The sequence below is a fragment of the Leucoraja erinacea genome, chromosome 14 (assembly GCF_028641065.1).
Source record: "Leucoraja erinacea ecotype New England chromosome 14, Leri_hhj_1, whole genome shotgun sequence".
Lineage (NCBI taxonomy): Eukaryota > Metazoa > Chordata > Chondrichthyes > Rajiformes > Rajidae > Leucoraja > Leucoraja erinaceus.
This window is the reverse complement of record NC_073390.1, coordinates 54,419,262-54,432,453: the sequence shown is the minus strand read 5'-3', so window position 1 is coordinate 54,432,453 and position 13,192 is coordinate 54,419,262. Positions and strand designations below refer to the sequence as shown.

Sequence of the window (13,192 nt, the reverse complement as noted above, 5' to 3'; positions counted from 1 at the left end):
GGTATGACTCGAACAAGAATTATTCGACGTAACCGACAAAGAGGCAGGCATAGCTGGGGCCCATAGCTACGTCTTGTATTTGGAGTAAATGGGAGGAGTCAAATGAAAAGTTATTGAGGGTAAGGACCAGCTCCGCTAGTCGGAGGAGAGTATCAGTGGACGGGGATTGGTTGGTTTTGCGGTCGAGGAAGAAACGTTGGGCTTTGAGGCCATCCTGGTGGGGGATGGAGCTGTCGAGTGACTGGACGTCCATGGTGAAGATGAGGGAATGGGGGCCTAGAGAATGGAATGTCCAAAGCCGAAGGAGAGTGTCTGGGGTGTCTTGAACATAGGTAGGGAGGGATTTGACCAGTGGGGATAGGATAGAGTCGAGATATGTGGAAATGAGTTCGGTGGGGCACGAACAGGCAGAAACAATGGGTCTGCCAGGACAGTCAGGTTTGTGGATTATGGGGAGAAGGTAAAACCGGGCCGTGCGGGGCTGGGGAACGATGAGGTTGGAGGCGGGGAGGGCAGAGAGCCGGAGTTGATGATGTCAATGTTGGTGCTAGAGATAGTGGCCTGGTGCTAGTCTGTGGGGTCATGGTCCAAGGATAAGCAGGAGGAGGTGTCCGAGAGTTGGCGCATGGTCTCAGCTTTGTAGAGATCAGCGCGCCAGACTGCCACAGCACCTCCCTTCATTATTGATAGGAAATCATTTTTAGTGATCTGAACTTTAATATTGCACAAAATGTAGGGATGTGTTGAACTACCTACCATTAAAACCTGCCATAAAATCTTTGATATATAAAAATATTAAATATATATATAAAAATATAAAACTTGAATATTCACAGATCAACCAAATAAACGTTAACTTACTTCACTCAGTGTATTTACTCTGTAATTAAGTTACAACCATAAGTGATAAAAATACAGATGTGGCCATTTGGGGCTGCTAAAGATTTGTCTTTTGATTTAATTAGCCCATAATAAATTCTGAATAGTGACCATTGAAATATTTTAATGAGTGTGTGTGATTAGGTGACCTCATTAGAACAACCAATATAAATATCACAACTTACTAATAATATTTATAATGATGTAGCATATAGAGATGGTATTGTATCCTCTTCAATGACGAGACATGAATTATGCCAGTTTACATGTTGTGTGATTATCGACCATGCCAATTTCAGGGACGCACATATTATTTTATAATAATTGAATACATTTTTTGATAAATAAAAACTAAAACTCGCTGAGTTTGATAACCAATTTGGAGGGGATGATGATATAGAACACCGAGCTTTATTCGGCTACATGGGCGGAGCAGCGGTGGAGGAAACCAACAGCCAGGCCGACACTGCAACGCCACCAGGACAACGGGCCTTCAAGGTCAGGTCAAGAACCCTGCATTTACAAACTGCGACTTGAAAATGGCGCATACATCAGAGAGATCAAACGTAGAATGTGCGATCGTTTCGCTGAACACCTTCGCTAATCCCGCCTGAACCAACCTGATCTCCCGGTTGCTAAACACTTTAATTCTCCATCCCACCTCCATACAGACCTTTCTATCCTCAGTCTCCTCCATTGTTAGAGTGAGGCAGAGTGCTGTCGTTGGCAAATCTAAAGGTGGCATTGGAATTGAGCTAGGCTACGCAGTCATGAGTCATAGAACAGGAGATCGAGAACAAAGTCCTGAAGTGTTCCTGTGCTGATAGTTATTGAGAAGGAAGTGTTGTTGCCAGTTCATACTGATTGGGGTCAACCCATGAGGAAGTCAAGAGTCGAGTTGCATTGGGATGCACAGAGACACACAGATCCCTGAGTTTGATAACCAGTTTGGAGGCGATAATGATATCGAGCTTTTGTCGATAAACAACAACCTTGACCAATGTGTTCTTCATGACGTATGTGATAGTTGATGCACTGGCAGTGATCTTCCAAAATGCCCTCAATTCTAAAAAATATCCTAGTGCATTGAAAATATAAAGATAAAAACCTTATTCAAGAAAAGAGGGAAATGTAAAATAAATGTTCTGTCTAGTTTATCCCACAATAGTCATTGGGGATATGATGAATCTATTTATTCAGGAAATAGTAGCTGGGCATTCTGTAGATTGTAATATATTTATGAAGAGGCAACAATAAAAGGGAAATTGGTGAATTTATGACACCTGTACTAATCAAGTCTGTAACTAGTCACCTGTACTAACCTGTCCCAAAAGCTACGTCTAGTTAGCCAGGTGAACAATCACTTCCAGCAGTTTAGAACCTTTGTCTCTCTCCACTGTCAATCAGACTGCCAATGTTGCAGACACTGGCAGGTTATCCTTATCTGCACCCTACATTAAAGTCAATAGACAATAGGTGCAGGAGTAGGCCATCCGGTCCTTCGAGCCAGCACCGCCATTCAATGTGATCATGGCTGATCATCCCCAATCAGTACCTCGTTCCTCTGCCTTCTCCCCATATCCTCTGACTTCACTATCTTTAAGAGCCCCATCTTGCTCTCTCTTGAAAGTATCCAGAGAACCGGTCTCTACCACAGATCATTCCACAGACTCACCACTCTCTGTGTGAAAAAGTCTTTCCTCGTCTCCGTTCTAAATGGCTTATCCTATTCTTAAACTGTGGCCCCTGGTACTGGCCTCTCCCAACACGGCAAACAGTCCACAGTGTTATGTTTCACCAAACAAAGGATCTAATTCTTGGCCCAACCAAACCCATAAAACCTCTCGTTAACTTTCACCCCTTGCTTTTACCACTGAACTCATTTTGAACCCAAATTGTATTTTTCTTCCCATGAATCTTTACTGACCACGTGAGTCTTTGTGAAACGTTTTCCTGAAATCCATCTAGATTACAAATATTGTATCCCTAATATGGACCCTTTTTCTCGCCTTTTCAAAAGTGATCAATCCAATTAGTCAGAGACATCTTTCCCTTAACAAGCCCTTGCTACCTAATGCATTTTGTTGTCTCTGTACTGTACACTGACAATGACAATTAAAGTTGAATCTGAATCTGAATCTACCTCTTACTGATTCATCTGCACCTCCCCAAATACAGTCCTTTTCCTGATAATCTTCTCCACTGATTATATGCCAACTGGTTTATCTCCCTTGTCAGCGTTTTGAGGTAATCCAGTGGCATAGCTGCTGCCCCACAGCGCCAGAGTCGCAGGATCAATCCTGACCTCGGGTGCTGTCTGTGTGGAGTTTGCACGTTCTCTTTGTGACCCTAAGGATTCTCCGTTTCCTCTCACATCCCAAATATGTGAGAGGGTGGATTTGTAGGCTAAGATGAACTCTGTAAATTGCCCCTAGTGTGTAGGGAGTGGGTGGGTAACCAGGGGGATATAGAACGGGTGACCAATGGTCAGCATGGTATTTTGGGCCAAAGGGCCTGTTTCCACGTTGAATCTTCCAATCAATCAGTCAATCTGTAATCTTCCCCCCATCGCCCTTTTTAAGCAAAGTTACCCCATACCCAACCCTATAATCAAAGTGAATTGGGAAATGATACCCAGTCTGGGCTATTTACTCCCTTGTTTCTAAGACGCATTTTGTCCCGACTGTGTGAATTATTACTCCCCGTTTGTCCATCCTCGTAAAACATGCCCCGAATCCTCTAGCCCCCCCAATAGCCTGGAGGTAACCCTCTCATCAGCTGAAATGTAATGATCAAAGCAACAGGACCCATATGTGAGCCCATATCAATGTGGGCTTGCATTGGACACCCAGTTTACCAACCAAGGCGCGATTGTGTATAGATGGGGTGTATTCAAAGTTTATATTGAACATATAAAGAGAAAATGCTAGATGATGCTGCCTGTCCCGCTGAGTTACTCCAGCATTTCGTGTCTATCTTCGGTGTAAACCAGCATCTGCAGTTCCTTCCTACACGTAAAGTTTATATTGACATTTTACAGATCATTTTGGGTGGGGGCGAGGAAGGGGGAGCAGCGCCCCTGTCTAATCCTGCACTAAACAGGCGCGCAAACACCCCCCCAATTAAAGTTATTCAAACCAATGTCATTAAAATCAAATCAAATAACACTACCCTCACCCCACCAGTAGGTTTATCACTTCGTTTTAATGGGACCGCGGCAACTCCCGAGAGCAGGGTGACCTCCTGGCGCGTTGGGGCCAGCGCTCACCCGAGTTATTGGCGCATCAGTTGTGGGCTCCATGCCAAGTCCAGTTATTGACGTGACTGCTGGCAAATCCCGGTGGGATTGCTGGCATTGGCAAATGTTGCCAGGAGATCTGGCCCGTTACCTTCCGTGTCCAGCAGAAATCTTCTGCTTGTCCTTGACGTGAGTCCGAAAATGAACGAGATTGGTGGCAAACCAACCCTGACCCCGCCATTCAATCCTGGTTAACTTTCCTATCGGCAACGTTTCTTTAGTTGCCCCGACAACAAGATAGACACACAATGTAACTCGGCGGGACAGGCAGCATCTCGGGAGAAAAAGAATGGATAACCTTCGGGTGCAGACCCTGCGGCTGTTACGTTGCTTCACCCTGCACCAGTCACCCCCCCCCCCCGACACTACTTCCCTCGGAAAAATTGCACTAACTACGACTGTATGCACGTATATATATGTATTGCTCATGATTCCATGTTCGCCCTTCTGGGGGAGATATTAACTGCATTCCGTTGCCTCTGTACAGTACACTACACAATGGCAATAAAGATTGAATCTGATCTGAATCTTCTTCAAAGAACTTTGGTAAATTTCGCCCCAGTCTTCTTCGCCCCTTTATCCCCTTCACCTTCAAGCGACTGCTTGCAAACTGCATATTTGGTGAACACTTGGGCCATCTGCTCCTCTCGCGTCTCCCGTGGGTGGAGATGGATTCCCCTGTTGAATTCCCAGACGACGTTCTCGTGTTATTATCAAGACCCTCTCATTTCCACGTCAGTAACTTCATCCCGTCTCGATGTGACTATCCCAGTGCATTGCGCCCTTGTTATAAACCTCAGCTCACCCAGCCCCGTTGCCCATGTCCAGACTTGCACTCTATACAGTACAGAACGCCACAGGAGATCCTTCTTCCCTGTGGCTATTAAACTGTACAACTCCTCCCCCTTCTGTCGTTGGGTAGACAATGGCTGACTCCCCCCTCCCCCTCCCCCATCCCCATCCCCCCCCCCCCTCCCCCATCCCCAATCTTTGCATCCCCAATCCCCCCCCCCGATCCTTCTCACTAGTCACATTAATTTCATGTTTCATGGAGTTTGTGCTTTTATGATTGTTCGCAGATCAATTTCCCTCCAGGGATAAATAATGTTCTATCGTATGTATCGCATTGTAAACCTTGTTCACCCATCACTTTGCACTGAACGGGTGACTCTTGGTTAAAAGGAGACACAAGGAACCGCAGATGCCGGATTCTTGAACAAATCACCAAGTGCTGGAGGAACTAAGCGGGTCAGACAGCATTGCGGGGAAGGTGGACGGGCAGCGTTTCGGGTTCGGGACCCTTATTCAGACTGGTTAAACAATTTAAAAAACTCCACCTTTGCAAAACCTTTCATAACTTTCCTACTGAACACATTGAAGCACTGGGATTGGATATCCGTCTGTCTTCTTTAGTAGTTCTAAATATAATTACGTTCCCATTATCGTTCCCCCTCAGAGGGCGGTGGAGGCCGGTTCTCTCGATGCTTTCAAGAGAGAGCTAGATAGGGCTCTTAAAAATAGCGGAGTCAGGGGATATGGGGAGAAGGCTGGAACGGGGTACTGAGATTGGGGATGATCAGCCATGATCACATTGAATGGCGGTGCTGGCTCGAAGGGCCGAATGGCCTACTCCTGGACCCATTGTCTATTGACAAACGATCCTTTAGTTGCCTAGACAGCCAGTTTTAGAAATTCCGCCACGATCTTCTTCGCCCGTTCACCTCTTTCCTCCTGTAAGCGATCCCCTGCCTCTTTGATCAACATTTCGGCCATCTGGTGCTCTAGCCTTTTTAGTGGCTGGAGATGAAAAATCTTGTTTCAAAACCTTCACGCGAAGAGCTCTGCGATGCTTTGCTCAGTCGAAATTACAAGTGTATAAGTTGCTCTAGTTCCATTCATTTTAAAGCGCCCCTTAGACACTTTTCATTGAATGAGGCTACTCTCGTGTGCATTGTACTACATACTTTAGTTATTCCAGGACTGCACCGAATAATAGATTGCATCTGCCATCCCCTCATTTGTCTTGCACGATTGCAAATGAAATGAAAGCAAAGTTCTTACAGGTTGGGGTTCAACTTCGTGGTATATTTAACCGGGAATGGTTGCATATGCGAATGAACATCGATGACCTTGGCCTTTCTCGGCCCTGCCCGTTATACGAGGCTGCTGCTGCTAACACAATGTGCATAGCGCATTGGAAAATCACAATGGCTCGCTCAACGTTGCGGTCCATTGTCGCTGCTTTTAGGCTGGCCTTATGAGAATAGTCTATCATAGTACCTCAACAGAAAAGGCTCCAATTTATATGTGTAACTATTTTATGCAGTGCCCCATGAAACAATGTCTTGGTCATTTATTTCAGAATTCACCCACATATTTTCATTGGCATTTTGCAGTAAAATAAAATCTATGGTTTATAGGCGTTTGGAGTTTCATTTACTTATTTCATTTAATTTTCAGCGACAACCTTTCACATACTACACCGACACAACTTAGACTTTTACACAATTCCATACCAACTACACTATACAAATCCATTGACTAACACACAATGAATTATTCCACTATGACCCCCCAACCTCCCTATTCCGTTATGATTCACCGCCATCTCTCCACAAATGTTTGAAAACAGAAAGACACAAATAATAATTTCGTGGCACCAAACTTGCAGACGCGTTGAGCAAGCAAACCCCGAAACGTATTTGGTGGGAGGCTCCAGTCTCCTCTATTATCAGAATTATTTTCCAAGCCAGCCATTCCTGAATACTGATGAAATATATTGAAAACGAGAATCGGGCACGCCTGCTCGCCCTAAACAAAAGATTCCAACGCCAGCTGCAGGGTCCGCTGAGCAGGTTGCATAATGAGTGGGCCCAATTACGTTGGTGGCAAGCTGCCAATGTTTCCAAAGAGAAAAAATTAAAGCTGAGAATTGTAATCTTCATGTTGGCTGGGGAATTTATCTCGTCACCGGCGACTTGAATTATCAACGGAAAGTCCATAAAACCCCTCATCCCTCCAAGCGTTTTACAATTTCCCCAATGCCTAGTTGTGAACAGTAGCTCACGTTTTAATGTGTGAGAACAATATTTACATAAGAAACCTCTCACGTTTAAATCACGTTAATCTTCCTGATTTGGGTTTGGGGTGTTAATGTTCATTTAGTGGGGACCCGACCATGCGTGTGGAACACATATTCGGGTTCTGATCTTTTCTGATGTTGTTTGTATTTATTTCGGTGAGGTTAAGGGACAGACAAAGACTTTCACCACGACATTCAACGTGCGGAGTGAACCTGCCCTTAAACCGTACGCAGCAGGAGGCCCTCGTGCCACTGGGAGTGCGATGTCTTTCCACGATATATACCTTAAAATGGAGCTGAAACTATGCACGATTGGTATAGCGACCCTTTAAATCTTCCATCCACCAGCTCACGGCGTTAATGTTAAAGCAACTGCACGGTAGATAGGGGGAGGGGAGGGGGAACCTGAGCGAACGCACAGACATTTCTATTATATTCCAGTAGCATGTCTAAACAACTTGTGGAGTCATTCTGAGGTTATTTCCAAAGTATGCAAAGCACTTTTACTTTGCTCTCAGACGTGTCCCTTACAACGAGAATGCAGGACAATGTTGTGTGTTTACTGTTCCAATAAAACTGGATACAACTGGTGGTTTAAAAAAGGAGCGATTTGCATAATTGATCTGACAAGAGTAATATTTTAAATAGAGGATAAATGACATGCTGATTGTGTACCCAGCAAACTCCACATTTGCCGAAACCAAGGGTTTGGATGGGTGTCGTTTGTATATGATAAATACGGCAGATACATGGCACTGGAAGTAAAAGTGGGAAACAAATGAAACAAGACTTAACACCTGTCGCTTGCTCCTTAGAGACAGCCTAATGCTATTAATTGTTTCATTCTGTTGAAGAACTGCAGCTGCCTACTTTCTGCATCATGTTCCATTTCACCTCCATATCCCAAAATAGATTTCCCTCTGAATGTAGCAGAAAGGACATTAGACAAAATCTTTACAATCGGCGTTATCTTCTCTTCATAAGATTTTATTTTGCAATTAAATCTCTCCAACCAACATTTACAATGTAGTTATCGTTTTACTTCATTGACTGTATTTTATAAAAACCGTAGTTGTGTATTAATATCTAAAGTGTTTTCATTCCCCGAGACTTTATTGATGACAAACAATTCCTGCTTGCAGCTCCACCATCTTATGCAGTAAACGCAATTGTCCCCGGCTTGGGGCTGTGGGGGAATTGGCCTGCAGTTGATAGCTAGAGTTTTGGAATGTGAGGACGGAATGGTTCGCCCCTCCAAGAGTGTGAAAAAAAGTACAGTTCTGTTGTGTCCAATTGCATGACAAATAACTTTAAAAGTCCCATTGCCTCACGTGGCCGTGGCTGGCCGGACGCTGACAGCAGGGAGAGCGCTGTATTGAGCCCCATACAAAGCGTTGCACCACCATTGGATAAGCTAATAACCTTTAGGCGTCCTCACGACGCGCCGCTCCCCCACCATTCAAATGCAAACGAGCGGGTATATATAGAGAGTTTGCCAACGGCAGGGTTACAGTGAATATAAAAAAGGAGATTGTACGTGTACCAGCTGCCAGCAAAACGTGCTTTGGTGGGAGGACTCTTTTTTTGGATTTTTTTTTTTAAGAAGAAATATTTGGTAAGGTTGCTGGAATCCTTAACAATATGGCTCCAGCCTGCAAACCGGGGTCTGTCAGGGAGGAAGGGGACTTTTATGCAGTCAAAGAAGATCGCAAGGTACATTTAAAAGGGCAACTTTCAATCGGGGGGCTATGCACAAAACAAAAAAACATGTCTCTCTAACCCGGGGCGTTTCTTTTTGCTAACTGCAGACTCGCAAGCCATTGATCGAGAAGAAGAGGCGAGCTCGCATTAACGAAAGCTTACAAGAGCTGAGGCTAATATTGGCGGATACGGAAGTGAGTTTTTTTTGTTACGTTGTACTGATGGGGGGAAAAGTCCTTCAGATTTCAGTACGTGATTTAAAAAAAAAAAACAAAAAATCTAAAATGTGTTGAATATTCTCAGCTGCAGTCGAAAATGGAGAATGCAGAGGTGCTGGAGATGACGGTGAAACGCGTCCAAAACATACTTTGCAACAGAAATGTTGGTGAGTAGGCAGGGGAGTGGAACTTGCAGGGAGGTGGGAATCTATTGCAAAATATACATGTATTGTATAAGCTTTTGTGTTGCAGAATGCGAGCACTATATTTAAATGGCAATTGTTACGATAGGAAGCTGTTTCTTTACATGGGGAAAAAACGTCTTCCTTCTCTCCTTGGCAGAACAGGATAGGTTTAACGAGGAAGCGAATGAGAGGTTTGCAGCCGGCTACATCCAGTGCATGCACGAGGTCCACACTTTCGTTTCAAACTGTCCGGGAATCGATTCTGCCGTCGCCGCCGATTTACTGAACCACCTCCTGGAGTCTATGCCACTGAGCGAAGACCACTTTCAGGATTTACTGGGCGAGTTGATTGCTGAGAGTAGCTCCAGTATATGGTCTGGGCCTGACGATATGTGCCTGTTATTGGCGTCTCCCGGAGGTAGAGAACAGCTCTGCTCCCCGGCACTGTCTCCCGTATCCTCTGCCTCCAGCGACGATGCCTGCTCCGATTTGGACGACGCGGAGCCGTCCTCTGCTGCACCCGTACCCTTGCTGCAAGATAAAGTGGCAGACCGCTGTAGGACAGAGAACACCTCCCCTACAATGTACTCCAAGTCAGTCTGGAGGCCGTGGTAATCGAACGGAGCAGGGCCGAAGAGAAGTAACAAAGCTGCCTTGTTTGGGAGCGGGCATTGGCTTTCCCATGAGGAGCCAGTTGCATGTCATCACTGCCTACTATGAACAATATCGATCCTATAGCAAATGCAGTAATATGATTTTTTTTTTTTTTTGAATGGAGAGATTGCTTAAAGAAACGGAACAAAAAAAATAGCACTGGGAGTAATACAATACAATTGGGCAATACCCTATGTGAAAGCTTAGCTGTGTTAGATACTATCACGAATTTCTAATTGAGGCCCTGGGTAAAGAGGTTTTCGAATTTCTTAGTAACAGTAAAAAGAGTGAAACAAAGCGCTTCTACAATGCACAACATGTAACCTTGTTTTTTAAACTTTGTTGAGGGGAAATAAAATCGTGCACACATGATTTAACATGTAAACACTCTAATTCTACTGGTTAAAAATGTTATAATCCCTTAAAGGGATTGTTTTGGAGTTAGTTTATACTGGTAACAGGGTCCACAGTATCTACCTTCAGTGAAGGAAGACTGAACTAGAATTGTGCAAAAAAAAAAAATAAGGTTAGATGTATATGTACTTATTGAGCCTAGGAGAATATCTTTTGAAAACTTGTGTACTGATTCCCCCCCATGCTTCTGTCACAGTTACATTTGAAATGTCCTGCCAGCACATCAATGTGTTTTGTTTTCAATTGTGTGTATATTTGTCAGTGATGTAAGTTTGACTTTTGAGTTTTTGTCATTTAAAAAAAAATAAACTTTTACCACTTTTAAATGGCTGTCTACTAAATTACACATGCTGCCTGCCACCTCCCTGCACCATTAATGGTAACTTTACAATTTATGTTAATAATGCACCTTTTTAAACATGAAATGGTATTTCAGAATTTGTATTGCTGCTAAGAGCACCTTTTTAAACTTTTTAAAATGTCCCAAGATGTTTCATTGGAGCAGTTAGAAACAATATTTAACCAGCCTTTTGAAGGAAATATTAAGGCAAATGACCAAAACTCTTGGTCAGAGACATTAATTTTAATGAACATGTAAAGAATATGGCAAAGTTAGGGAGGGGATTCCAGAGGGTTTTAGACTTGACCACATTATTGGGAGCTATGTTGTTCACAATGTATATTATACAAAATCTGCCTTAGGAGAATAGAATTGCATCTCTCTTGGTTCTCATGGCAATTGTGCCATCACAACTATTGTATGATATCTTGGTGCATGTGTTCATGGTGGACTTAGCCCTCTATATATGGTTTAACAGAAAACAATATTTTCAAAATCTTCTGGTTATAATAATATGAATAAAAGTAATACAAGATTTGAATATGGTGGGTAACCAAATTACTAAGTTCCAAGTGTGTGAGAAGGAACTGCAGATGCTGGTTTACATTGAAGATAGACACAACATGTTGGAGTAATTCAATGGGTCAGGCAGCATCTCTGGAGAAAAGGAATAGCTGATGTTTTGGGTTGTCAGTCTTCATCAGACTACTGTGTATTCTCTAAGTATTCCTTTTCTCCAGAGATGCTGCCTGGTCCACCGAGTTACTCCAGCATCTTGTGTCTATCTACTAGGTTGTAAGATCACCTATAGCATTTCCCCAATAATTCCTCCAGGAACAAGTTGGTGCATTCAAATAAAGCCTTGTCAGAAATGGGAAATAATTAAAGTATAACATCATTCATGTCAATAAGTTGCAAAAATCTGTTGTTTGAATCAGCTGTGATTTATGTCACATTATTTGGAAGAAAGGACACTGTAAATGAGTGTGTGAGTGTACACTATTCTGAGGTGCAATAAAATTGTGACTTTTGTCTCGATTCAAAGATTTGGTTGTGAATTGGCACAAAAGATTTGTCAACTCTAATGTCAGTCTGATTCACAGTGGACAATAACAACTGTATTCTGCAAAACCAACCAATGATTATTTGATGTTAGTTTGAAACAGTAAGACTTTGAAAGCTAGGCTGTATTTCAAAGGTTTTGGGAAGTTTGTTTTGACTAAATTTAAAGAGTAAAGCACTTCGGGAGACCAAAGGCTGTGGTTGGCATTATATGAATGCAAGTCGATTTACCTGGATTACTGATGCAATTTGTATAAATGTTTTGTATGTTTGAATATTCAGTGAAAATAAAGAGTCATACCTGATCTCTTTGTTGTCCATGTCTGTGTGCATCTGAGAATAATTGATTTTGGATGTTTTTTTTGGGTGCCCTTGGTGAGATGTGCCATTGGCATTACAAATATAATCTTCCATTTGCATATTACATCATGAGTAATTGGTAACAAGTGTACTACCTCAGTTTTAAGGAGGTAAATTTGTCAGATTAGAACACAAAATGTCAGTGCAATACACGTTTGTTCATGGTGTTTTATTTAAATTTTTGAACACATTTAAAATTTGAAACTTGCACCTGCTTTTATTGCCAGTTGCATAGAAATATCATTTTAAGCATTTATGAATAACGCAGTGATACCAATGGGAGACATAGGAGATTGGTAGAGAAAGCTCTGAATTATAACCAGACAGAAATAAATATTCTCATGATGGCTGACAACAATTATTAATGCAGTCACCTAATGTTTTGGTTCTTGTTAATGGACATGTGGAATAAGGAGAGACTTTATAGAATTCATAGTATGGAGGCTACAGAGAAGGCTATCCTTGGGTTTAATAAGACAAAGGATCTTATATTAAAAGCTTACACCTGTTTTTATCATAGTCATACTGCATAAAAACAGGCCCTTCGGCCAAACTTGCCCACCAACCAACATGTCCCAACTACACTAGTCCCACCTGCCTGCATTTGGGCCTTATCCCTCTAAACCTATCCTATCCATGTACCTGTCGAAACGTTTCTTAAACATCGTGATATTACACATTGTGATGGTACCTGCCTCAACTATCTCCTCTGGCAGCTCGTAGCATACACTTCATGTAAAAAGTTGCCTCCAGGTTCCTATGAAATCTCCCCCCCATCATATTTAATCAATATCCTCTATTTCTCTATTCCACTACTCTGGGTATAAGACCCACATAACAAAGTCGAAATGGACTCTGCATTAGTATTCTGACTTAATATTTAATATTTAATTAAATGCTCAGTCAGGAAGGTGGGTTATGATCTAATCCAATCCAACTTTATTTGTTAAGCACTTTAAGACAACCAATGTTGACCAAAGTGCTGTACAGAAGAATAAA

At 42.7% G+C, this 13,192-nt stretch overlaps 1 protein-coding gene across 1 annotated transcript; it reads left to right on the top strand.

The window, feature by feature from the left end:
* Nucleotides 1–8,626: 8,626 nt before the first annotated feature.
* On the top strand, nucleotides 8,627–12,138 carry LOC129703743 (transcription cofactor HES-6-like). The gene is made up of 4 exons (XM_055646433.1): nucleotides 8,627–8,972; nucleotides 9,068–9,154; nucleotides 9,264–9,345; nucleotides 9,521–12,138. Exons 1-4 carry the CDS (start codon nucleotides 8,901–8,903, stop codon nucleotides 9,976–9,978), a joined length of 699 nt encoding a protein of 232 aa, XP_055502408.1. The 5' UTR covers nucleotides 8,627–8,900; the 3' UTR covers nucleotides 9,979–12,138.
* Nucleotides 12,139–13,192: the final 1,054 nt, after the last annotated feature.

What these genes read in the sequence shown, in the direction of transcription:
- LOC129703743 (XM_055646433.1), top strand. Translation starts at nt 8,901, where the DNA reads ATGGCTCCAGCCTGCAAACCGGGGTCTGTCAGGGAGGAAGGGGACTTT. An exon ending in TAATATTGGCGGATACGGAA is followed by an intron (nt 9,155 to 9,263) that starts GTGAGTTTTTTT and finishes GAATATTCTCAG; the next exon opens with CTGCAGTCGAAAATGGAGAA. An exon ending in ACTTTGCAACAGAAATGTTG is followed by an intron (nt 9,346 to 9,520) that starts GTGAGTAGGCAG and finishes TCTCCTTGGCAG; the next exon opens with AACAGGATAGGTTTAACGAG.